The following is a 27,634-nucleotide window of genomic DNA, read 5'->3' on the forward strand; positions in this document are numbered from 1 at the left end:
CTTCCTACTGTGGACTCAATTCCTCCCCAAAGCAAAAACCTTGAATCCAATCCGAGGAACTGACTCCACTTTGTTAAAAAATTCTATCTAGCGTGAACTGGCTAGAATAGAGTTACTCCTTTCTTGTCATTCGCTGTCCAAAATGAGGTTCAAATCCAAGATTCTAGGAGCAGGTAGTGCTTTTCCAAACCTGAAGACTTCTCAAGGGGACCTGAATTTATATGCAGGTCATGGAAACAGAAGGGGGCTGGGATTTCAGCACACAATAGCCAAATCTGGGGATTTTCCAGCTGCCTCCTTGGCTGGTATTTCACAGTCCATCTTACACTGAAGGTTTTCGTGAAAATTGCCTAAGGAAACTAGAGTGAGCATTGGTAAGCAAAGAGGGGACTAAAACACACACAGATGTTCTCCATTAAAAAACCCAAGGGAAAATCATGAGGCCAGGGAAACAGACCTGCATGGCCAATCTACAGAGAATCCCATGGGGGAGGGGACAGTGCAGGCTACAGCAGTCTGGACACTCAGAGCTCTGCCTCATTCCCAGTTGGTCTAGAATCCAGCCTCGGGGAGAAAAGGTCCAATGACACTTTTTCCAAAGGTACCCCTTGCACAACAGTTTACTGACATAGGCCTTTCACCTCTAGTTAGATTAAAGGGTGAAGGTTGACTTCCAAAAGAGTCCAACTGTGGGTTATTTTCTCCATTCTGTTAATACCACTCCCAGAGAGTGTAGATTATGACAAAACTGAACCCTATAGGGGCTACTTGTTTATATAATTAAGATACTTTCCTTCCCCAATGACAGGAATTGGTTTAGAGACATAAGACACTAACACTTAACAAGAGAAGCACTTTGGATGTTTCCAAATGTCAAAAAGGAAAGTTCCACAGAGTTTTGAGACTAATCCTCATGGACAATTTGTGACTTCCTTCGTTTTCCCTAAATCTTGCCCTGCCGGCTTTCTTTTCATGCTCCAATTTGAAGTAAGCAGCTCACCAATTATAACTGTTGTGTAACTTATGTACACATAGGGTTTAATAAGCATTAATGTCAAATCATAGTTCCAAAAATAGAGCTGGATTAACACTGCCTACTTATCAAATTTTGAAACACAGTTCACTTGTGGAAGATACTTTGTTTTGATCCAAAGGAGATAAATCTGGGAACACTCTAGGGGCACTAAGCTAAGAGCTAAGTTCCTATTACAAAGTAAATTAAACCCGATCATTAGCTGAAACAAAGAATTTTACCCTTTGCTTGGTGAGGAATTCAGGTCACAAAAGTGGTTGCAGTTAGGAATCCAGAAGTCAGCAATTAGTTTTTTCATGCATCGTAAGGATGTGATACTAATACGAACTGGGAGTAGATGTAGACCATGTCAGTGTCACAGTTGCCACGACAACAAAGGAAGCCAGGCCAGAGCAGTGAGTGGCCCACCCACCCTGTCCCACCAGTGCAAAAGGAGACACTGCAAAACATCTAACCAGCATCATGTCAAATCTGGGGTTTACTAATGATTTTCACTTAAAGTTGGTGGTGTTGCTTTTTTTTTTTTTGCTTCAAAAATCATATGGAAATTAGGGGCGCCTGGGTGGTTTAGTTGGTTAAGTTTCTGACTTCGGGTGACGTCATGATCTCATGGTTTGTGAGTTTGAGCCCTGTGTCAGGCTGACAGCTCAGAACCTGAAGCCTGCTTTGGATTCTGTGTCTCTCTCTCTCAAAAATAAATAAACATTAAGAAAAAAAATTATATGGAAATTCAACTAAACTAGAAAATGTGACTGATATAATATTTTTTAGGAAAAATATTTTTAAATGTTTATTTATTTTTGAGAGCCAGAAAGACAAAGCGTGAGCAGGGGGGAGGGGCAGAGAGAGAGGGAGACACAGAATCCGAAGCAGGCTCCATGCTCCGAGCCGTCAGCACAGAGCCCGACACGGGGCTTGAACTCAAACTGAGAGATCATGACTGAGCCAAGGTCGGACGCTCAACTGACTGAACCACCCAGGCGCCCCTAGGAAAAATACTTTTTATGGAAGGTACACTTTTATTTATTTTTTCTTTAACATTTATTTATTTTTGAGACAGAGAGACAGAGCATGAACGGGGCAGGGTCAGAGAGAGGGAGACACAGAATCTGAAACAGGCTCCAGGCTCTGAGCGGTCAGCACAGAGCCCGATGTGGGGCTCAAACTCAGGAACCGCAAAATCGTGACCTGAGCCAAAGTCAGCCGCTTAACCGACTGAGCCACCCAGGCGCCCCTGGAAAGTACAGTTTTAAAGCAGTCGACAGGATAGAAGTCTCAAATATATGTTAGTCAATAATGATAGATCAATAGGGATAACTTAATACCACATAATCGGGAGGTCAAGAGAGATCTGTCACTGTCCTGGAAAGTGATAAAACTGAGTGAACAACAGAGTTGGAAACTGGTACTATTTGTGGTAGAATTTTTACTGAATGAGATTACTCACAAGGCCAAGTAAGGATAAAACAGTCCAGAAATTGTGGGGTTTTGGGATTACAGCTACTTTAAGATGGCTTCCTTGTTCTTTTTTTTCAAGCAATCTATAACCAACGTAGGGCTCAAACTCACGACCCTGAGAATGAGTCATATGTTCCATGACTGGGCCAGTCAGTTGTCCCAAGGTGGCCACTTTTTATCTATTCTCCCTCTCCCCTGTAACAAAAACCCTCCTAGGAACTGGAAATAAAACCTAAATGAACCGGGAAGGTAGAACAGGTAGAAGAGCCCCTGCTTACCTAGCCTTGCAGCTCCCACTTCGGACCACCTGTAATTCACACACAGCTGCCTGCCAGACCCCAGGCTGCCCTAGATCTTGGAAGGAGAGCAAAAGTAGTGTATACAAGTGTGTCAAAGGTGTGTACCAAGGGCTGGGGGTCTGTGGGTGGTATTGGGAGTGGGTGCAACAAGGTGGGTGTTGATGGGGCTGGCTGGGGGGGTACTGTATCCCAGACATCATGTGGAACTGCCAGTTTTCGTGCCGTTATGAAGCTCTCCACAGAGCATGCACCGCCATCACCTGCCCAGGGCACACTCTGCTGTCTGCCCCAACACCGCCTGCCCGTCTTGATGAAGCCAGGGGAGATGGGTGGTGGCGTTGGGGCCTAGTTCAAACCTTCCCGATGATAAAAGTGACACACGGACACACACAACTCACACATATCAGAGCCTTGCTATTTTAAGAATGTACTTTATACAAAATAACCAGTTCATATGGAAATAAAATCTACAGATCTCTGAGGATCAAAAAGCTTTTTAAAAAGTTCTTTTAAAAAATTATCCAACACACAATATCGAACTAACTATTGAGGTAAGTGTCGCTCTCAGTGAAACAGGGAATCAGCAGACCACGACAAAATATACACAATATAAAAATAAATAGCATTCCCCTTTCCAGTACTGGCCAGGAAAGTTCTCACGGCTTTTGCAGCAGGAGCAAAGAATCCCTGACACTGTGCCGCAGGCTGGTGGAGACTGGCCTGGGCTCCCAGGAGCTGTGTGCAAGGCAGGAGAGTGAGGTACCCAGGTCCCAGCTAGGGGAAAGGGGTCACACGGAGGACACTGAACGGGGTTCAGCACTTCAATAACTTATTATCCACGCCCCTGTTCCCAACCCCATCCCACCCTTTTCAAAAACACAGGACAATCAGCTGCTTCTCAGGTATTTCTACATAAAGGTTCAGTCAGTCCCCTGGTACACAGTGAGAGACCAAGACTAGCTGGGGAGACAGCCTCACTAATGTCTGTTTAGCAAAGGCCTACAAAGCAGAGACAGATGAACACGCAACCTGGAGCTAAGGCTTGCGTCACAGCTTCATATGAGAGATGGGATGCAGAAGTGTTCACTCAAGTTCCGTTTTCCCAATGGGAAAGCAGGGCAAGGCTGGGTGTCCTAAGGCTCCATGTTAGAGTCCAACCCACTAGAAAAGAAAAAGGGGTTTCTTCTCATGCAGCAAGCCTCAATCACATTCTCAGTTCCTAGACAGCGATGTGAGCCCCGGAATAAAAGCCTCTGCATGCTCAGCCAAGATTCCCAGTATCCTCACTGGAGTGTTGAACAGAGAGCTATCCACAGGGACCCTGCATCCCAGAACCCCCGACAGTGGCACAATCCTGACTCACACGCACATGGAGCTGACTTCCTCAGTGGAGGCCCATGCAGAATCTGGCAGGGGGCGAATGCACTGACACTCGGTCACAACGCAGGGGGTAGCAATAATGCTAGAAAACTCTAAGCCTTTCATTTCTTTGAAAACAGTTTCTTTGAAAGCATGACAGGATTCTGACACTATGTGACTGTCCTTGCCTTGGGACTGCTGGGTTAAGACCTCCTGTGAAATTCAGATTAGGTCTTAAGAGCAGTTTATTATTTATAGATTTGAACTTCCATTAAAAAAAAAAAAAGGGAAAAATTTCAACCTAGTGGTATGGATTAAAAGCTTGTTTCTGACATCTGTGGTGACTGCAACACTGGGATTTTGCGTGTTTTGGACAGCGCTTTGTTTTGGAGTATGTGTTTTGGACATACTCTTGGACTCCATGGGAATTAGCAGGAAAAATTACACAGCAGACAAACGCCACGGGATAACACCACCACATGCTTAGTCAAGAGAAGCATTTCCAAGGTCTGAGGGCTAAGCTACGGCACAATGACATTTCAAGCTGAGGTGTGAGTGAACTAAGGCACATACATACTATGGGGTCTTGAGGTTTTCAATAAATGTAAAAATGAAGATGAGCATGAAAGAGTTTTGCCTTTGGAGCGCAGTTTGACTTGGGCTCACTGAGAAAAAAGAATCCTTAATAACAAGCTCATGTGCACTGCCAGAAGAACTAAACCAACGTGATTAAGGAGAGGTGGAGTGGCTTTACTTTTATTTTTAGAAAGTGGGATGGAAAGTTCTATGGATCTGCGTATTTTGCCCTCATTTACTCTTCACATGCATCTACCATAATTTTAGCCAACAGCTACTTTTTAAATGAACAGACTCTGATGGAAAACAAAAACAAAAACCCAAACAGAAACCTTCCAAAAGGCTTTACTTTTCTTTCTGGATCATTTATTTCTCTTGGGTCTTAGGGAAACAGATTCTAACTTATTAACAAGTCTAATAAAGGCTAGCCATGACTATCAAATCAAACAGGTGTGAGAGTATTCTCATTACCCGTGGACCCCAGCTATCCCCTTCTGCAGACTACTGAGAGCTGAGAGCCAGCACACTGACCCACCGTGTGAAAGTCCTTCTAGCCTGAGAAAGGTCATTTTTAGGACCTCCTCACACACTACTTTCTAGTTACAGCATATCACATGACCATCATCCCCATTATGGAGAAGATGGCAAATGCATTTGCATCTGCTTAAGACACTTGGGAAGAGAAGTGCCAAAGGAGAAAGACGAGGAAAGAGGTCCTGCGGATCAGGGGTTCACAGCAGCTCAACGGTCACATGTGTTCCTGCAATCTTTCAGCTCCTGACTGCTTTTAGTAGATCTGCACTTCAAAGACCAGTAAAAGCTCAGGATATACCAGACAAGGGCTGAAGTGCTGGGACCTGTAATGCATGACCCAATTCCCACATGGGATGCAACAAGGCTGACAAGTTTGCTGTTGCCCTTGTTCCCAGTGTTACGATATGAAACAGTAGTTCAATCCTTGATACTCTTCCTTAATACCTTCTCACCTCTCTACATACTGAGAAGGGAGGTTAAGGATATAAGAATTTACGGATTTCTTCCTATATTGTTCACAGCTTCTAGCAACAGAGAACAGGGGGTGAGGGGCTGGGGGAGTGTGGAGAAAAGGTTACCTTGAGTGGGTGGAAGGAAAGGGAACAAATCAACCCAACTATTGCTTATGGTCCGCTCCTACCCACGCCCCAGGGTCATTCAGCACAAAGCAATGCCTCCAACTTTGGTGCCAGGGGAACAGACCCTGTGCTCACTGTGCTCCCAGTTATACAGCAGCCAGAGGCCTCTCACCCAAACCAGCTTTCATGCAAAAAGAGAAAGGCTGTCACCAGCACAAGGCTCTGGGCCTAGACCAGCTCTAAACAGACCCAAACCAGCTGTCAAGACCAGTTGGTCTTTCTCTCCTCCCTGCTTCTACACAAACACAAAAACAGAAGAGGTAATGCTTCGGCCATGCTAGCTTACACTAGCTTAGGGGCTAACATGGAATCTGTTCTTCCTACAGGGATAAGGCTGACCTCTTCACTCCTCCAAACCAGATTATGCCAGTGATAGCTAACAAGAATTAGGATCAAATGAGAACACAGGCTCAAAACTCATTCCACATAAAAGTACATCAAATTTAAAATTGAAGTCTATTAGAGAAAAACTTGTATTTTTGTGCATTGTATCTTAAAGGCTCCCTGTGTTCCCTATGCAACTCTTAATCCTACCTGAGCTGTGAGCCACAACGCCAGGTCAAAAGCATTCCCTTATTTTTATGAGTCTCCATTACACTAGAGCTGGTATCTTGGGTTTCCATCGGTATAACATGGATTATTTCCAATTTGTTTCTCTTCCTGATAGCACACGCTTAGCAAACTTTAAACATGTTGGCTCCACGTTTCATCAATGATGCTGGAATTGGAGGGAAAAGATTCTACTGGCCCCTCACAAGGCTGAATTTGTAAGAAACTAGGGCAGATTAATAATATATGGAAGCTTTTCTACTATCCCAAAGGCATGCTTAAAAATATGCTATTCTTTACAAAAACTTGTAATTTCAGGGCATTTTTCCTTAGTCTTATTTTTTTCTTTGTGGGATATTCAAAAGTTTAAAACATAGGAGTCCTAACTTTGGTGGCATCTCAGCTAAAATCAAATATAGAATGCTAACCAGGGACAATCCAGTGTAATTCACTTCTAAAACTGTAACAAAGTAATTTAATACTGTAAAATTGTTTCCTATCACAGGTATGACAAATGATTTCCAAGAACTTGTTCCTGAAAGCTATTTTAAATCACCATGACTTATCTTACTATGATTCACTTAAAATGAATAAAACCTATATATACCGAGATATTCCTAAATTCAACCTGTAAATCTATAGAATACATTTTTCCTATTCAAAACTGTGCAATTTCTTTATTGTACTAACATATACAAACCTGAGTAGTCACTTCCACAAAATGTGATTCGTGTCAGAAAGCTTTGTGTGATGCCTACCAGATCACAGTCCCAGCAGGTCTGTGACGAGGATGATTCATTTTGTATTTTAATAAGCAAAACACTCTAGTGATCCCAATTCCTGATATTGGTTTACAACTATCTGGTAGGGCTGGTGGCAAATCAGGAAGGGCACTGCTCTCTGAAATCCAGGATTTAGGCCACTGGATGAGAGGGAAGCCAGTCTTGTGGGGAGACGCTCCTGGTAGAACATCTGAGAGCACTCTGCCTTCCAATGGAGAAAGCCCACAACCAGGGTGTAGTGCAATGGTACCCTCTACGGCTGATCGGAAAGAAGGCCTTTAGCTAACAAAGGACTGCTAGCCACTGAGGAAATAGTGACATTTTACAAGAGTAAATTTACCCTACCCTCTTCTCCAGCTCCTGAAAGTATTCAGTGTGATATGATTGTAAACAAATGAGGATCACTCTAGTGCTGCGTGCCCACCATAGTTAGGACTTCCATTTCTTCCACACCCCCACCCACCCTTCCCACTTTATGTACAATACATTCACCACCAACAACAAAAATTATTTTTAAAAGGCAACATGAAAATTCTGTAAACTGGACCCAGCTCCAAACACATTAATACTACGAGTAGTCCCTTCCCCAAATATATACCTGAGTTTAGCTGCTCATGAAAGTTTACAAGCACCACTCCATTCATAAGTATGACCCCTCCCCCAAGTTTAGGATGATCTTCCCTGAAAAAAGAGTCTCAGGACTTAGAAAAGCTGTCACTAATTTCAGTTCATCTGTTTTTAACTATCAGCCATGCAAAGATCCCTGCCCAAGGACCGCTGCAAGCTGGTGTTAGTCTAGGACTCTGGGAATGGCTCCAGCTCTTGGATGGCACGAGTGATGCACTGTGAAGGGGTGTGGCGGGGGAACAGGAACAGAGATGGGCAGGGACCGTTCCCCTAAATTCTCCATGTTCCAGTCTTCATGCGCAGCTTTCTGTTTCCTTGGGGTTTATTTCCTCCTTGGACTAGCTCTGAGAGAAGCAAATAAAGACAGTGTAAACAAAATTGACAGCTGTATTGTTTAAAAAAATTAAGTAAGCTGAAGAGCTGTACACATTCCTCTCCACCTGAAAAATGGCTTGGTTTTGGTTTCAGCCATCACAGTTTACTTCTGGAGGGTGGGATCTAAAATTCTGGACCTCCTGATCCAGACCCCAACCTCGTCACTCAGGAGCTGTGGGATTTCTTGCACATTAGGGAATGGAACTGATGTCGGTGAAGATAATTAATTCACGGCAGTCAAGAAAGAGATTAAATGAGATGCCGCATGCAGAAACCCTTAGCACGGTGCCTGGCAGAAAAGCAGCACTTGAAGGTAGCTACAGTTCTTTTAAAACTGGACTAACCAGTCTCTCTAAGATGAAATTGGTAGAATAAAAAAAAAACAAAGCTATCTTATCAAAATAAATGCTAGTGGCCAGTTAGGAAACATGAGGCTTAAACAACCCCAAATAGCTGGTTACCACAAGGACAGAAAAAAGGAACATACGGAGACAGCACAGGAGCTACTTCTGAGGTCATCTTCTCCTGGCTTTTCCCACCACTGAATCTACTTGGAGCACAGGGCCCAAGGGGCCCTTTTTACTTGGCTGCCAGTAGGACATGAAGCACTTCCCAGAACACCTTAAAAGATTTTTTCAGAATCACAACAAATTCACAATAAACTATTCCCTGCCACCTCGAAGAATAACAAAAATTCTAATTGCTGGTAATTTTTACCTGATCAAGAGGAAGTGTTGGGGGTTTATGTGGTGGCAGCTCTTCCTGTGACGTTGCTGGTGCTGGGGTCTTTGGGAACGAGGACTGTGACTGGACCGGATGCATTTGCATTCTGTAGCCACAAGAAAGCATAGTTAAGAATTAATGAAGACACATTAATTAAAAATGAAAAGAGACACTTTAATCACAAAAATCTGGCAGATACTGCCTTAATTATCTAGGTAATCAAACTTGAAATCAATACTGGGACAAAGTGCCATCGTGTGCCTCCAGATAAGATGCAATAAGAAGTATATGACACTGGGGCACCTAGGTGGCTCAGTCGGTTAAGCATCCCACCCTTGATCTCAGCTCAGATCTTGATCTCAGGGTTGAGTTCAAGCATGATGTTGGGCTCCATGCTGGGTGTGAAGCCAACTTAAAAAAAAAAGTAAGTACATGACACCACCTATGTAGTGTTCTTGACAAATGTTTAATTGGACTCCAAACATGAGGAAACAATGAGAAGAATCCAGAGATTGGGACAGTCTACATGAGAACTAGCCTGGAGTCTTTGAAAAACAAAAGAAAACAAAACAATGATAGCATAAATGTCTCAAACTAAGAGATTAAACAGACATAGCAACCAAACATATACATTAACCTTAAATGAATCCTGGATGGGAAAAAAAAATAAAACAAAGAAATGTAGCTTCAATGTTTTATTTTTCGAGAATGACAGAGCGTGAGCAGGAGGAGGGGCAGAGAGACAGAGAGAGAGAGAGAGAGAGAGGGAGAATCTGAAGCAGGCAGCAGGCTCTGAGCATCAGCACAGTGCCCGTTGTGGGGTTCGAACTCATGAACCTTGAGATCATGACCTGAGCTGAAGTAAGACACTTAACTAACTGAACCACTCAGGTGCCCCAAGAAATGTAGTTTTAAAAGATATTTTGAGGGGCGCCTGGGTGGCTCAGTCGGTTGAGCATCCGACTGCAGCTCAGGTCATGATCTCACGGTCTGTGGGTTTGAGCCCCGCATTGGGCTCTGTGCTGACAGCTCAGAGCCTGGAGCCTGTTTCGGATTCTGTGTCTCCTCCTCTCTCTGCCCCTCCCCTGCTCATGCTCTCTCTCTCTCAATAACAAATAAACATTAAAAAAAATTTTTTTTTAAAGATATTTTGAGGACAACTGGAGAAATTAAGTAAGAACTCTGTATTAAATACTATTAGTGTTATTTTCCTTGGGTGTGAAAATAGTTTGAGATTGTGCTCCAGGAAAATGTCGTTATTCTTAGCAGATGCATGCTGACATATTTAGGGAGAAAGGGTCAGGATGTCTGCAACTTACTTCCCAATGGTTTAAAAGAAAAGACAAAGAAAAGAAACATAATGTACTTAGTGAGGCATAAAACAAATAGGGAACAACGTTAAATGGGGGAGAGGTTTTGGAGGTAAGGTCTTCTTAGGTTGGCACTGAAGAGAGGCACATTAGTTTTTAAGTTGGATGGTATTGGTTTTAAGATTAAGCTTCATAACTTCATTTTTTTTTTTTTTTTTAAGTTTAAGTATTTTGAGAGAGAGCGAGAAAACAAGTGGGGTAGAGGCAGAGAGAGAGAGAATCCTAAGCAGGCTCCACCCTTCCACCCTCAGTGAGGAGCCTGACTCCGGGCTCAACCGCATGAACTCTGAAATCATGACCTGACTGAAATCGAGTTGGATATTTAACCAACTGGGCCACCCAGGTGCCCCTAGGCTTTATAACTTTATATAAACAACTTCATTTAACCACCTTTTATATATTATTAATTTGAAAATTTCATGGATCATAGGTCACCTCATCACTATTTGCAAGAACTCTTATGGGGACAGTATTTGACTTGTTTTAAGAAGAAATGACACATAAGGGATAAAACCTGAGCATTACATGTGATCCCATAACCTCAGGATTTGAGAAAGACCCATTTTACCCTAGTCAGAGTATCTGAACTTAGCAGCATATTGACGCCTGTCTATAGCTCTCAACTGGAGCTATCAAGTTTCCAGGGTCAAAATCTGTCATTTAAATGCGAATTCACTTTCACGAGGGAAAAAAAGTGCCAAAGATAAAATCAGACTCTAAGGCTGATGTACTTCCATTAAGTCTTCAATTATCAATGAGTCACATGTTTTTCTTGGACCTAGACTGCTAACATTTATCGTCATTCCTAAGGTCATTTTGCTCTTCAAAACTAACATCTATTTCTTTTTTCAGAAAAACAAAAAAACCCCAAAAAACAAAAAAAAAAAAACAACCCAAAAACCACCTAATGTAACCTTACCCTGATGATCTGTACATTTCTTGGAAAGGTCCCCTTATTCCACTTCCAGTGCCAATCTGTTCCATCATTACAGCTTGAAAGTGACCCAGGCCATCTTCCTGGCAGCGATAGATGGGGCCCTCCTGAGAGAGGCCGTTGGGCTGGGCAGCCACTGGATGGTGAGGTGGGTGAGCAGCCACAGGGGAGGAGTAAGCTCTGGGCTGGAAATGACTGGCTGGCCGCTGAGGTGTATAAGGAGGCCCTGTCTGTAGCATCACACCATGGGGTTGGAAAGTAGATGAACCAAATCCCATCCCTGAACTCAGAGGTGGAGGAGTTCCATAAAGATATTCGTTGGCTGACAATGAGCTCTGTCGCTTGGTAGCTGCATTATGGTTGTCCAGGTCTAAAAATTCTTTGGGACTCTCTGGTCTCTCCATAGATTCATCCAGCTTTTCTTCCTCTGGAACAGGATTCTGCCCATCAGCTGAGACTACTTTAGCAGCCACTGCATCCATTTGGGTTGGGGAAGTTAAGGCAGCATTCAGTGTCTCACAGCCTTGCAGATTAGCCAAGGTGCTCTTATCTGAGAAGAGGGGCCTTGGTGGGGGAGGTGGATTAGGTGGGAGCCCACTTGGGCTTCCCGGGGGATGAAGATGTCTCTGCCAGTCAGAAAAGCCCTGTGGACACGGATAATAAGGAGTTCGCTGATAGTGATGGTAGGAAGGCTGAGGTGGTGACTGGTAGGAATACCTCATTCCTTGGTGGGGGCGATACCGGGGAAAGACTCCAGAATGAGGGTTGCTAGATTGAAAGCCCCTAGGGGGAAAATGCTGAGGATGGGATACTGAGGGTTTACTTCCCATCACAGGGCCCAAACCTTGCAGGCCTGGACTGATGTGGTAATGGGTAGCTGAATTTGGGTATTCCAGGCTGGGCATGTACAAGGGAGAAAACTGGCTTACAGTGCCTCCCATCAAACTGGGGTCTGTGTTGGGAGGTGTAGCTGGGTTCTGTCCTGCACATGGCATGGTTTCCTGTAGTGTTTTACCTCTGGGGCAGAGTGGCTTTTCTGAACCACTACCACCAAGGCCCTTCCCCTCTGATCCACAAGGGGATGCTTCAACAACTACTCCATTTTCAGGTAGAGCCCCTCTATCTGCCAGAGTGGAGAGGTCTCGCATACATCCTTGAGTGGCTGGGCTGGTATAGCCGCTCTCTGAGGGCCACGTATTCTTGTTCTTTGTTGCTTTACAGTTGTCTCCAGAATCTGAGGAGTCGCTTTTGAGCTCTGGGCCCTCTGTTTCCCTTTCTTGTGGTGAGCTCTGCCTGGTACAGTCGGTCTGCAAGGGAGGTGTAGGGTGAGGTAGTTGTTTGAGGTACACGCCCTCTGAACCACCAATGTTTGGTGGTTTCTCCTCAAGCCCAGGCAAGGGATCTGCTGTAAGTGAAACACAGAACAAAATAGTAATTCAGTAGCTGAAATGATGACACTGATGGAGTCAGTAGTAAAAAGAACATGAAAGCTGTCAGATAAGGAGAGATAGGGTTGGGGTAGATGTGCGGCCATTGAAACTTCAGCTAGAAATTGAGTCCCTGGAAAGGATGATGATATTGAGGTCCTTGCAAACTCCCTCTTATAGACCAAGAGGTAAGACCTAGCACCTCTACAGCTACTCATAAAGTCTGCCAAAGAATGGAGATGTCCTTGTTTCCCTCTTCCTGTGTGGTCACAGATCACTAAGTGAGGGGGAGATAATTCATGGCTCATGGATTCCACAGAGATGCATGTCACATATGGAGATACAATAAGATACAATGAGAAGGACGAGGACATGATGGGTATGTATCAAGAGGGCTGGATCCCTGACTTGTGCCCCTTCAGAACACAAGTTCCACAGCAGCAGGGACTTTCTTTTGTTCCCTACCACTCTTAGTGCTTAACAAAGGGACTCAATTGATATTTGCTGAATGAATGAAAATATCTTGTCTGGATGTCTTGAGAACAAGATGTCCTACAGGATAAAACTCGAAAGGCATCTTTAACACATTACAGAAATTTAATAAACCCAAATAAATTAATTTACTAGACTCAAATGCTTAATTAGAAATTCAGAATTCTTTACCTTGCTATTGTATCAAACCAAAAATATGGTCTTACTATTACAATCCTTTGAACAGGACAGAGTTGTTGCTCAGGTGGATCAAAATACAATTCTGGTAACAAATTTTAAAGACAAGATTAAGGATTCATAACAACTTTTAAAGACCGACTAAAATCTTGGTCAACTAATGAACTAATAATGCTGTCTTCAAAAATCAAAGGCAGGAGCTATACAATGAAAATTAAATCTACACTTATCATTATTTTATCAACATAAAACATGGCAACTAACAAATAGGCTTATCTAGTTTCACCAGAGGGACTGTACTTCTAAAGCTTCTTCCAGACTCCATGTGAAATCAGTATTAGACAATTCTGTTAGAGCTGGTTTTCACAAAGCAGGCCCTATCTCAAAAGAAACACTTTTATTTATTTTTTTTATTTTTGTTAATTCTTAAAATGTTTATTTTTGAGACAGAAAGAGCACAAGCAGGGAGGGGTAGAAAGAGAGGGAGACACAGAATCTGAAGCAGGCTCCAGGCTCCAAGCTGTCAGCACAGAGCTTGATGAGGGACTTAAGCTTATGAACTGTGAGATCATGACCTGAGCTAAAGTCAGATGCTCAAATTGACTGAACCACTGAGATGCTCCTCAAAAGAAACACTTTTAAAAAGTCTGACTTGGGGAAGATGGCAGAGTAGGAGGATTGGTATCAATAACCCAAAAAATGACTTTAAGGCTGAAAGAAAAGTCTCTCCACAGCTATATGTAGAGCAGGGGCCACATCAAAGAGGGTAGGAAGAACAAAGGTATTGACAGGAGTCAAATGGACTCTAGGACTGTCCACAGGAGGGAAGGATACAGCAGACACAGAGAGAGGAGAGAAGCAGTTCCCCAAGGGAGGCACCCCAGGCACAAGGAAATTACATGGGGAAGATGAATTCCCATAACATTTGGCTTTGAAAACCAAAGAGGCCCAACAATCTGGGACGGGGGGGGGGGGGGGGGGGGGGGGGGAGGGGGGGGTGGGGGCAGATGACTTAACACCTGAAACTAAAAATCAGCGGGCTTGGCTCTGGGAGAGACAGGAGGGCAGAGTCCCTGCCCTTAAAAGAGACAGCACAACAAACATAAACAGCCCCACTGAGATAAAGCTTAGAAGCAGCAGTTTGAAGACCTGGTGTATATATATGGTAAGGAGATTTATTTACTAATCTTGAGTGTATGCTAGAGGGTAGGGATTTTTGGGACACCTCTCCAAGAACAAAAGAGTTGAAAGGCAACATTGTCTCACCCGCCCAAGGCTAGATAGATGGACACCTGTAGGAATCAGAGCAGTGCCAATACTTGTTACCTGGGTTGCTAACAAAGAGCCCAGCCCCAGCATTCTCCTGCAGAAACACTCCATCCAAGCCCAGGTGAACTTTTCCTGGGCAGCTGCAGTTCCCTCCTGCATTGGACTGGCTTGGAGCTTCCTGGAACTGTATGGGCCCTAACCCCATTGCCCTGTTGACCTGGCCCCTCCAATATGCCCTTGGCCAGAGCCCATCCAAAGTGACGGCACAAGCCTGGCAAGGTACAGGCAGCCCCAACAAGGCCAAACACTACTGCAAAGAGACTCCTCCTGCCCCAGAGAACGGGGAAGATAACTACACATACCAGTCTGACTATGGCCCTAGCAGTGGGCTGGGGGAAGACAGGTGTTCTGACTGAAGGCCAAGTCCACCACTGAAAGCTTCTCGGAGGACAATAGAAGGAAAGTGCCCAGCAGTTTGGTGCTACCGCATCTCTAGCAAATGCCTGGATTGATTCAGCTCAAGCCCAAGGCAGCCCCAGACTGGGCCACTGACAACACAGGGATCAAACCTTACCCAAGACAAAGAGAGCCATTGCACACAACTGGAATGAAGGCAAATGTGGCTCAGCTACAATACCAGGGTGCACACAACACACATAGGAGACACCCCTAAAGTGCTAGGTCGTGGTGAACAGGGGACACTGCACTGAAGGGCACTACAGGACCTCTTCTTCACAACGCCACTATTTTTAAGAGCAGGAGACATAGCTGACTTTCCTAACACAGAGTTAGACAAAACAAGGACATAGAGGACTATGTCCCAAAGGAAAGAACCAAGCAAGACATAATCACAGCAAGAGAGCTAAATGAAACAGGTAAGTAATATGCTCAATAGAGAATTTAAAGTAATGGTCATAAAGATACTCAAGTTAGAAAGGAGTGGAACTCTTCAGTGAAACTCTCAACAAACAGAAAACAAAACAAAACAAAACAAAACAAATCAGAGATGAAGAACTCAATAACTGAAATTAAAAATACACTAGAGGGAATAAACAGACAGACTAGAGGAAGCAGAAGAAAAAATCAGTGACTGGGAGGACCAAGTAGTGGAAAGCAATCAAGCTTCACAGGCAAAAAAAAAAAGAAAAAAAAAAGATTTAGGGAACTCAGTGACAACAAGTGTATGGATCTCAGAAGAGAGAGAAAAGGGGGCAGAAAATTTATTTGAAGAAATAATGGCTGAAAACTTCCTGAATCTGGGGAAGGAAGCAGAAATTTAGATCTAGGAAGCATAGCGAGTCCTCAACAAAATCAACCCAAGGAGGTTCACACGAAGACACACACAGGAATTAAAATGACAAAAATGTAGTAATAAAGAGCAAGTTAAAAAAATTTTTTTTAAAAATTTTTAACGTTTACTTATTATTGAGAGACAGAGCATGAGTATGGGAGGGGCAGGGAGATGGGCACAGAATCTGAAGCAGGCTCCAGGCTCTGAGCTGTCAGCACAGAGCCTGAAGCAGGGCTCGAACTCACAAATCGCGAGATCATGACCTGAACCGAAGTTGGATGCTTAAGCGACTGAGCCATCCAGGCACCCCCTCCCCAAAATTTTTAGCATTTATTCATTTTTGAGAGACAGAGACAGAGTGTGAGTGGGGGAGGGGCAGAAAGAAAGGGAGACACAGAATCTGAATCCAGCTCCAGGCTCTGAACTGTCAGCACAGAGCCCCATGTGGGGCTTGAACTAATGGACTGTGAGATCATGACCTGAGCTAAAGTCAGAGGCTTAACTGACTGAGCCACCCAGGTGCCCCAAGAACAAATTTTAAAAGTAGCAAGAGAAAAGAAAACTGTTACATACAAGGGAAACCCTGTTTCAGCTCATTTTTTAGCAGAAATTTTGCAGGCCAGAGGGAGTGGTATAATGTATTCAAAGTTCTGAAAGAAAAAAAAACAGCAACCAAGAATACTCTATTCAGCAAGGCTCTCATTCATAATAGGAGAGTTTCCCAGACCCCCCAAAAAAGTAAATAAATAAATAAATAAAGGAATTCATGACCACTACACCAGCCCTATGAGAAATGTTAAAGGGGACTGAGTGGAAAGGAAAGACCATAAGCAGGAGTAAAAAAGGTAGGAAGCACAAAAGCAGTAAAATTAAGTATATTTATAAAAATCAGTCAAGTGATTTACAAATAAAAGGATAGAAAGTATGATAGGATATACCTAAAACCTGGGAGTGGGATGGTGGGAGTTAAGAATAGGTTCAAACGTAAGTGACCATCAACTTACATATTATATGCAGAAGATGGCGAATGTATATGAATACACATACAAATATATATATATACATATACATACATACATAATGGTAATCACAGATCAAAAACTGGCAACTAATATGCAAAAAATAAAGAGAAAGGAATCCAACTATTATCACTACAGAAAGGCACTAAGTCATGACAGAAGAGAGCAAGAGAAGGAACAGTGGAACAGGGATCTACAAAAACATTCATAAAACAAGTAACAAAATAGCAATATGTACATACCTACATATTACCTTGAATGTAAATGGGCTAAACATTCCAATCAAAAGACAGGGTGATGGAATGGATTAAAAAAACAAAAACAAAAACAAAAACAAAACCCATCGATATGCAGCCTATAAGAGACTCATTTCAGACTGAAAAACACCCACAGATTGAAAGTGAAGGGAAGGAGAAGCCTTTATCATGCAAATGAATGCCAGAAGAAAGCCCAGGTAGCAATACTTGTATCAGACAAAACAGACTTTAAACAAAGACTATTAATAACAAGAGACAAAGGACACTACATAATCAGTAAGGGACAGATTCAACAAGAAACAGCAACTGTAAATATTTATGCACTTAACATGGCAGCACCCAAATACATAAAGCAACTAATAACAAACATAAGGAAGTAATCACTAGGAATAATAGGAGACTTTATTATTTTTAACATAAACTTTTTAAAGTTTATTTATTTTGAGAAAGAAGGCATGAGGAGGGGAGGGGCAGAAAGATGGGAGAGAATCTGAAGCAGGTTCCATGCTGTCAGCGCAGAGCCCCATTGGGGCTCGAACTCATGAACTGTGAGATCATGACCCGATTTGAAATCAAGAGTCGGACGCTTAACCAACTGAGCCACCCAGGCACCCCTATTTTATTTTTAAAAGTTTATTTATTTAGGGGTACCTGGGTGGCTCAGTCAGTTGGGGAGCTGACTTTGGCTCAGGTCATGATCTCATGGCTCTTGAGTTTGAGCCCTGCGTCAGGCTCTGTGGTGACAGCTTGGAGCCTGGATTGGAGCCTGCTTCAGATTCTGTGTCTCCCTGTCTCCCTGTCCCTCCCCCGCTCACACTCTGTCTTTCAAAAATAAACATTAAAAAAAATTTATTTTGAGAGAGAGGGAGGGAGGGAAGTTAGGAGGGAGGGAAAGAGACAGAGTGTGCACATGTGAGAGCAGGGGAAGGGCAGAGCGGGAGAAAGAGGATCCAAAGCAGGCTCTGCACTGTCAGCACAGAGCTGGATGTGGGACTTGTAACTCACGAACTGTGAGATGACGACCTGGGCTGAAACAGAGTCAGGCGCTTAACTAAGTCACCTAAGTGCCCCAATAGTAGGAGACTTTAATACCACACTTACATGAACAGAAAGATCGAAACAGAAAATCAGCAAGGAAACAGTTGCTTTTTGAATGACATACTTGACCATATGGATCTACCAGATATATTCTAAAGAATTCCATCCTAAAAGGGCAGAATACACATTCTTTTCAAGTGCACATGGAACATTCTCCAGAACAGATCACATGACAGGCCACAAAACAAGTCTCAACAAATTTGAAAAGACTGAAGTTGTACCATGCAACTTTTCTGACCATAATGGCATGAAAGTAGAAATCAACCACAAGAAATCTGGAAAGAACACATGAAAGTTAAATAACATATTACTAAAGAATGAATGGGTTAATCAAGAAATCAAAGAGGCAATCAAAAAACACATGGAGACAAATGAAAATACTACAGTCCAAAATCTTTTGGATATAGCAAAAACTATTCCAAAGAGGGATGTTTAGGGGCACCTGGGTGACTTAGTCGGTTAAGCATACAACTTTGGCTCAGGTCATGATCTCACAGTTTGTGAGATTGAGCCCAATACCAGGCCTCCACTATCAGCACAGAGCCCGCTTCAGATCCTTGGTCTCCCTCTCTGGTCCTCTCCTGCTCATTTGCACATTTTCTCAAAAGTAAATAAACATTAAAAAAAAAAAAAAAAAAAAAAAAGAGGGATGTTTATAGCAATGTAGGTCTACCTCAAAAAGAAAAATCTCAAATAAACAACCTAGCCTCATACCTAAAGGAGCTAGAAAAAGAATAAAGCCCAAACCAGTAGAAGAAAACAATAAAGATTAAAGGAGAAACAAACAAAATAGAAACTAAAAAAACAATATAGTAGATGAAACCAGGAGCTGGTTCTTTGAAAAGATCAATGAAATTGACAAATCTTTAGCCAAACTCAAAAAGAGAGAGAGAGAGAGAGAGAGAGAGAGAGAGAGAGAAATAACAACCAACACCACAGAAATACAAAGGATTATAAGAGATTATGAAAAATTATATGCCAACAAATTGAACAACCAAGAAGAAATGGATAAATTACTAGAAACATAACCTAACAAAACTGAATCAGGAAGAAATGGAAAATTTGAACAGGCCATTTCCAGCAAATAGAGTCAATAATCAAAAAACTTCCAACAAACAAAAGTCCAGGACCAGACAGCTTTAAAGGTGAATTCTACCAAACATTTAAAGACAAGTTAATACCTATTCTTCTCAAACTATTCTGGAAGATAGAAGACGAAGGATAGCTGCCAAATTCATACTACAAGACCAACATTACCCTGATACCAACACCGGATAAAGATACTACCAAAAAAACCAAAACAAAACAACAGAAACAAAACAAACAAACAAAAACAAGAGACCTATAGGCCAGTATCTGTGATGAACGAAGACACAAAAATGTTCAACAAACCAAACACAACAATACACTAAAAAAAATCATTCACCATGATCAAGTGGGATTTATTCCTAGGATGCAAGGGCAAATTAATCAACATGATACATCACCTCAACAAGAGAAAGGATTAAAAATATGTGATCATTTCAATTGATGCAGAAAAAACATTCGACAAAGTACAAAACCCATTCATGATAAAAAACCTTCAACAAAGTAGGTTTAGAGGGAACATACCTCAATATAATAAAGGCCACATATTAAAAACTCATAGCTAACATCACACTCAATGCTGAAAAATTGAGAGCTTTTTCCTAAGATAAGGAAGAAGAAAAGAATGTCCACTTTCAGCAGTACCTTTATTCAACAGAGTACTGGAAGTTCTAGCCACAGCAATCAGACAACAAAAAGAAATAAAAGGCATCCAAACTGGTATGGAAAATGGAAAACTTTTATTACTTCCAGATGACATGATACTACATATAGAAAACACTAAACACTCCACCAAAAACTACTACAACCATAAATGACTTCAATAAAGTCACAAGTACAAAAATCAATATACATAAATCTGTTCAATTTCTATACACTAGTAGTAGAAAGAGAAAATAAGAAAAAAACTCCCATTTACAATTTTACCAAAAGTAATAAAATACCTAGGAAGAAACTTTAGCCAAGGAGGTGAAAGGTCTAAACTCTGAAAACTATAAAACACTGATGAAAGAAACTGAAGATGACACAAATGGAAAGACATTCCATGCCAACGGATTAGAAAAACAGATATTGTTAAAATGTCCATGCCACCCAAAGCAATCTACACATTTAATGCAATCCCTATCAAAACACTAACAGCATTTTTCACAGAACTAGAAAAAATAATCCTAACATTTGTATGGAACCACAAAAGACCCCAAATAGCCAAAGTGATCTTGAAAAAGAAAAACAAAGCTGGAGGTGTCCCAATCCCAGGTATCAAGCTATACTACAAAGTTGTAATAATCAAAACAGAATGGTACTGGCACAGAAAAAGTCATATAGATCGAAAACAAAACAGAGAGCCCAGAAATAAACCCACAATTATATGGCCAATTAATCTTTGACAAAGGAGGCAAGAATACACAATGGGAAAAAGACAGTCTCGTCAACAAATGGTGTTGGGAAAACTGGACAACCACATGCAAAAGGATGAAAGTGGACCAATTTTCTCACACCTTACACAAAAACCAACTCAAAATGGATTAAAGACCTAAATGTGAGGCCGAAATCAAAACCCTGGAAGAGAACACAAACAATAATTTCTCTGACATTGGCCATAGCAACATTTTAAAAATAAGTCTCCGGAGGCAAGGGAAATGAAAGCAAAAATTAAGTATTGGGACTACATCAAAATAAAAAGCTTCTGCAGAGCAAAGGAAACAGTCAATAAAACTAAAAGATATGCAAATGACATGTCTGATAAAGAGTGAGTAGCCAAATATATTAAGAACTTATATAACTCAGCACCCAAAAAAATAAATAATCCGATTAAAAAATGGGCAGATGAAATGAACAGACAATTCTCCAAAGAAGACATTCAGATCACTAACAGACACATGAACAGATGCTCAACATCACTTATTATCATGGAAACAGAAATCAAAACAGAATGAGATATCACCTCATGTCTGTCAGAATGGCTAAAATAAGAAAAATAAGAAACAACAAATGTTGGTGAAGATGTGGAGAAAAAAGAACCCTCTTGCACTGTTGGTGGGAAAGCAAACTGGTACAGCCACTGTGGAAAACAGTAGGAGGTTCCTCAAAAAATTAAAAATAGAATTACCACATGATCCATTAATTCCACTACTGGGTATTTACCCAAGGAATATGAAACGCTAATTTGAAAAGGTGTATGCACACCTGTGTTTATTGCAGCATTATTTATAATAGCCAAGATATGGAAGCAACCCAAGTGACCATCAAGAGATGAATGGATAGGGGTGCCTGGGTGGCTCAGTTGGTTAAGTGACCGACTTCGACTCAGGTCATGATCTCACAGCTTGTGAGTTCGAGCTCCATGTCAGGCTCTGTGCTGACGGCTCAGAGCCCGGATTCTGTGTCTCCCTCTCTCTCTCTGCCTTAACCCACTCGCATTCTGTCTCTGTCTCTCTTCAAAAATAAATAAACATTAAAAAAAAAAAATGAATGGATAAAGAAGTGGTACATATGTACAATGGAGTATTACTCAGCCATCAAAAACAACAAAACATTGCCATACGCAATAACATGAAGGAATCTACAGGGTATTAATGCTAAGTGAAATATAAAAAAACAAAGAAAAGAGAAACAAACTGAAAAACAAGAGAGACAAACTGAAAAACTATAGAGAACAAACTAATGGTTACCAGAGGGGAGGTGAGTGTGGGGACAGGTGAAACAGGCAAAGGAGACAAAGAGTACACTTATCATGAGCACTGTGTAATGTATAGAGCTGTTGAATCACTATATTGTATACCTGAAACGAATAACTACAGTGGAAGTTAAAAAAAAAAAAAAGTTTCAGTAGATATCCTAGTAACTAAATACATTAATTAAAACAAAAAGTAATTGCGTTCTAGGCCTACCATCAATCTTATGTGGAATTTTCATATTTGATAAAAGTCTAGGTGTCTATTCTCCAGTCATGCATTAAGAAAATTATATACAATACGTGGTTGACCTCTATCCCAGAAAAAAGCACTAATTACACAAATTACTCTTTTAATTTTTCTTCTCAATTTTCAGGTTTACTCTCTTAAATGACATTTCTAAGACATTTCTTCAGGATTTGCTAGGTCTCACTTTTTTTCATTCTTAGTAGCTATAGCTATGTGTCCAAGGAATAGAAGGATGGAAATAATTAGGCTTTAAGTAAAGTACTAAAAAGTTATTTCATAATGATAAATTTTAAGACAGCCGTTAATAATAATATTTTTTTAAAGTTTAATTATTCTGAGAGAGAGAGAGAGGGAGAGGGAAGGGGAGAGAGAATCCCAAGCAGACCCTGCGTTAGAAGCGTGGAGCTCGACCTCACAAACCTTTGAGATCATGACTGAGCTGAAGTCAAGAGTCAGAGGCTTAACAGATTGAGCCACCCAGGCGCACCAAGACAGCCATTTTTAAAGGCAGTTTGATGATGCCATGGTTGAAAGCATGGGTGCTGGACTGAGTAGGTCTGGGTTCAAATGTCAGCTCCACCACTTACTAGTGAGATGAGGGCAACCAATCTAAACCTTTGTGCCTCAGATTTTCCACCTGTACAAACAAGGATCATTAAATAGTAGCTAGCTCAAAAGTTTGTTTTGAGAACTGAATTACTATACGTACAAGTCTCAAAAAGACTGCACATTATGGTAAGGACTACATTTGTATAATGATCATTACCACCAGAAATCCTTTCAGATCTTTGGCCCAATCCTGAGTGAGTGGTTCAAGAAAAAGAGGCTGTAAATGAGTTTGATAGTCTTCATAAAAAAGATCCCTTATGAATTAATATAATAGCTTAAATGTCAGAAGTCAGACAAAAGTGATGGTGTAAATTACCTCGGTCATTTTCAGGCTCTTGTGTTTCACTGTTATCCTGTGTCCTCCCAGGATTCCCCAAGGTAGGCTTGGGGGCTGACACACTTACTGATGCCGAGTGAGCTACCTGTGGAAAAGGGCCAGGTAAATGGGGCGGTGTAGGCTGTCGGGGGTGGTAAGGCACACCTGGTGGGCAAACTCGGGAAGAAAGCTGCTGCATGGCAATCATCTCTGGGCTGTCCATCATGGAGTCCCCTCCTTGCACCCCCCGCAGAGCCTGGGAGGGTGCTCCAAATAAAGAACTTGGCGTTGGGGCTGGAGGTGGCTGTAACCGAAGTCCACCAGATTTACAGGGTGGTCGCATATACCCTGAAGAAGCAACTCCATGAGGTAGAAAGCTTGATTGTTCAGTCCACTGGTTTGGGGGGAGAGGAGGTCTCATCACTCGGGAATCCATCATATGACCAAGAGTGCGAGGTTGGTGAGAGGGTCCTGGCCCCATGGGGGGCTTCTCATCTGTGCCCAAGGGTCCTGGGTTTGTAGCACCATGGTTCCCATTCCAGACAGCAGAGTGTACTCGATTCAGGTACTTGTATGATCGGTACATGTGGCTGGGAGGAATTTCTGAGCTTTCAGGAAAGTCTAGGGGTCGGGCTGGAGCCCCACCATGCCTGGGAGGAATAAATCCTGACTGGAATTGAGTTGGGGGATAAATATTTCCATCCTGACTGGGGCCACCCATCTGCCTAAGCTGCAAGGATCCAGGATGCGATCCCATGTTAGTAAGGTGTGTCAGTCCCCCACACACTTGCTTCTCTTCTGGTGTGCCTAGCCTGGGTCCTCGGTGGTTGTTAATTCCAACTGGAGGCTGGCAACAAGAAAAGAGAAGAAAGCAATGTTCAACAGATGCATAGAATAAGTAATGTGCTTAATCTATAATAACAGACCCTACAGAATAGGAGATAATGAATTAAATTTAACCTGGGAAGAGACTAGATTTCTGAAATTTATCGTGAAATCCTTTGCATCTGCATATTCTGAGTATCAGGTTGCTTACTTGCATGGCAAAAGGCTGATGCTGTTGTACAGGCTCTCCAGGGTGTGGTTCTGGGACTCTAGAGGACACATATAAATTGGCAGGATCTGATCCTCGAAGAGGGCCAAATGTTCCTGGTACTGCTGGCCTCTGGAGGGTGTTGAGTAAAGGCAAGTTGGGGAGAGGTTTTAAAAAAAAAAAAAAAAAAAAAAAAAGCACAGAAGACATTAAGTAGAAAACAAGGACGTTCCTGCATATGGATGTACTGCTAAAATAACACAAAGACCTTGAACAACTCAGCATAGGGCCAAGAAAGGGAAGAACGTCAGCACATGGGCTCACCCAGATCAGGGCTAGTTCCTGGGCCGAAAGCAATCTCTCTCTATAGGACAGACTGCTGTTTCTTAATCTTTTTTTCATAACTGCTTCCTTCCCCAAGAGCCTCTTAAGCCAATTTTCCCCCAACTGCCCTGCAACATATAATTTTAATGCTACAGATATGCTGTGTATTTTAAGTACTGTATGTATTTCTGCGCTTCGTATACAAAGAGTTTTTTTAAAATCCCAACTTTGGCCCATACCGAGAGTATGTCAGATTAAGAGAAAGATTTAAAATAAGAGGAAAAATGAAGAAAGAATGGACAGATGAGAGGCAAAGAAATCATCCACATACAGAAAAATTATTTTGGAAGAGGAACCGATTAAAAAGGCTTCACCTCTCTTTGAATTCACCAACTAGGAGCAATCACAACAGAATTTTAAGCTATTCCTTACCATCTGGTTTAAAAGGGGTGCCTGGTTGGGCATCCCCCCATAATGTAGGGGACGAGAAAAGCCTCGGCCGTTTGAGGTGCTCCCCTCCCGAGGGAGCTGTGTGGAACTACTGCTAGGATTATCTCCAGAAGAGGGAGCTCGGCGTGCAGGTGGCAAGGACTTTCCTCCATTCTCCACTGGTTGCTGTTTCTTGCTGGGCCCTTCAGAGTCCCTGGAGCGGGTCCAAACGTGGCTTCCGCCACTTCTCCCAGCCCGGCTCCGTCTCTTTTCTCGCTTTTCATCCTCTCTGATCCAAAATTCTTCATCTGTGTCTCCATCTTCCCCAGGAAAATGCTTCATCATTGCCCGATGGAAACACCTCTCTAAATTATCAGACATCTTGGTATATTCTGTGGGAAGATACAAGGATTGACTTCCAGATACAGCTTTTACAGGACATAAAAAAAAAAATCTCCTACCAATAGACAATAAAAGATGCTATTTGGGTAAACTCTGGAGCTTAATCTGGCTTGAGTGCATATTATGTTGTACAGGTATGGACACAAGAAGAAGGTACTGTTTTTGTCCTAAGAGGCTCTAGGCTGTATGGCTGGAAGATGACTCTAGGACTGTTACCTTAAATGAGTACAAATAAAGGCTAAAATGCAGAATTATTAAATACAGTGACTGTATTTAGTTAGAAGCTGCTTAGTTTTTAAACTAAAGCATTTAAGCTACTAGAGCCTTTTATATTATTTATTATTGGATATATACTCTATGGACTTCTCAAGATGACTTAAAAATCTAGGGTCAGTCTTGTCAGTGGTTAACTTGCTGAATGAAGGAAGCGCAGTACAAACTAAGCCCAGCCTGGTCTTGAAGATAATGAAAACTAACCTGAGCCCAGTTAGCCACCAGATATACTCTCTTGTCACACAGGATAGGAGTGGTTCTGGCACATATTGTGTAAGTGGTTAGAATGGCCAATCCTATGGCTTTTAATGTGCATTGTGTTCATAGCCCCAAAGAAAGGTCTGATTCACTTCTGAAAGAGATGCACTTCTATTTTTGTGTATTTCTAAAAAAGAAGGCATTTTATTCTTGGTTGAAATGGTATAATAAGTGTATCCATAGCAGACTCCTTCCCCACTTACCACTACTTTCCCCATTGTATTTTCGACAATTCCTGAACATAGTCTTCATGTCATTTACAAATTCCTCCTTGGTACAGTATAAACCTCCATTCAGTTTCTTCTCCATGCTTGAGATATCCATGGGGACCTAAAATAGGACACATTAAATTATAACATGCTGGAGAAAAACCATCTTGTAGTCCCTGTGAGGCAAAGGAATCATGCTATTATGAGATGCTCAGGAGCATGGCATATATCCAGCAACTCTGATTCTCAAGAACAACAGGTGAACTTAAAAACAGTGACAAAAATCAAGAAAGAAACACACACCATAGAAGGTATAACTGTAAAGGCAGCCTCTACCTTAATAATCTGGTAATAGTTTGGGGCATACGATTCATCCACAGGTTCTAAAAAGGGCCAAGAATCCTTGTGAGCCTTTACCACATCGAGAACTGAAAGCCAAAGAAGAGAGCTGCATTAACTCAGTCACACAAGAGTATTTCTATCAGAAATAGTTAATAGTTGAGAATGGGAACTGACCTTTATACATGGCAGTGAAATCATCATCCAACTCAAAGCTGTGAATCACAAAATAAGAAATAGTAACTTTGATAACCTTCTCTCCTTAGCTCTCTTACTTTAATCACAGACAGGCAGCTGATTGTACCAAGGTTTGGAAGAGTCCCAATAAACTGTTTTTAAGGTAAGTTTGTGACACTGATAATCTCCAGAAAAGAATTGTGAAGATGATGGTTAGTAAACCTAAGCAAAAAACGGAGTATCATTTTCCTCATCCATAAAATGCTGGGGTTGACTCAGATGATCCACACTTATGATTCTATAATGTTAGTTATTTCATAGCACATTATTTCTTGGGCTATATTTTCCCTTAATGAATATTTTTATAATCTAAATAACAGTAATACAGAAAGGCATACAGAAGAATGAGAAGCTTATGAACACTGAATATTACCTACCACACAGGGTTGTTGTAAGAATTAAATGAGCAAAGTGCTTAGCACAATTCCTGAGTGCTTCCTAAATGTTACTGTTTGCTACTGTTAGTATCATTAAATACTCACAGGTCTTTAGTCTTTTTTTCTTCTCTCATGGGGGAGTTAGGGTCCAGATGGGAAAGTTCTGGGGGGAGCTCCTTCCCTTGGGCCAGCAGCCACGCCCTTTCTTCCCTGAGCTTTCTCCTCTTTGCTCGATCTACAATGAACACAGTGCATTACGGTACAAGTGAGGTAAGTGCTTTTTAGAGGATTAGATTATATGTTAAGCATTTTGAGGAGAAACAAAGATCACCAAAACAGTATCATAAAATTATTCTTGCTTCTTCTGCCATCCTCTTTTGATAATTAGGATGATTTTATAGAAGGAATGCTTTATGAAAAATATAATCTTGTGGAACTCATTTCCTTTATGCATATTTAAATCAATGGTTGGGGGGGGGAGGGATGAGGGTGGTATGGCAGGCACTGGGATGGAGAGGGAGGAAAGAGCAA

At 41.9% G+C, this 27,634-nt stretch overlaps 1 protein-coding gene across 2 annotated transcripts in view; it reads right to left on the reverse strand.

The window, feature by feature from the left end:
- Positions 1-3,205: 3,205 nt before the first annotated feature.
- Positions 3,206-27,634, reverse strand: part of LOC115518369 (cat eye syndrome critical region protein 2) — an 80,841-nt gene continuing 56,412 nt past the window's right edge. For both annotated transcript variants that reach the window (XM_032593878.1, XM_030321837.1), the window contains 10 exons: positions 27,209-27,338; positions 26,667-26,704; positions 26,487-26,578; positions 26,145-26,271; positions 25,012-25,400; positions 24,259-24,387; positions 23,223-24,069; positions 11,243-12,662; positions 8,948-9,059; positions 3,206-8,199 (listed from right to left, as the gene is read on the reverse strand). In XM_032593878.1, coding sequence (XP_032449769.1) covers positions 8,194-8,199; positions 8,948-9,059; positions 11,243-12,662; positions 23,223-24,069; positions 24,259-24,387; positions 25,012-25,400; positions 26,145-26,271; positions 26,487-26,578; positions 26,667-26,704; positions 27,209-27,338 — 3,290 coding nt within the window. In that variant the 3' untranslated portion in view covers positions 3,206-8,193. The remainder of the gene's footprint in view (positions 8,200-8,947; positions 9,060-11,242; positions 12,663-23,222; positions 24,070-24,258; positions 24,388-25,011; positions 25,401-26,144; positions 26,272-26,486; positions 26,579-26,666; positions 26,705-27,208; positions 27,339-27,634) is intronic.

This window comes from Lynx canadensis, chromosome B4 (genome assembly GCF_007474595.2).
Source record: "Lynx canadensis isolate LIC74 chromosome B4, mLynCan4.pri.v2, whole genome shotgun sequence".
NCBI classification, from domain to species: Eukaryota; Metazoa; Chordata; class Mammalia; order Carnivora; family Felidae; genus Lynx; species Lynx canadensis.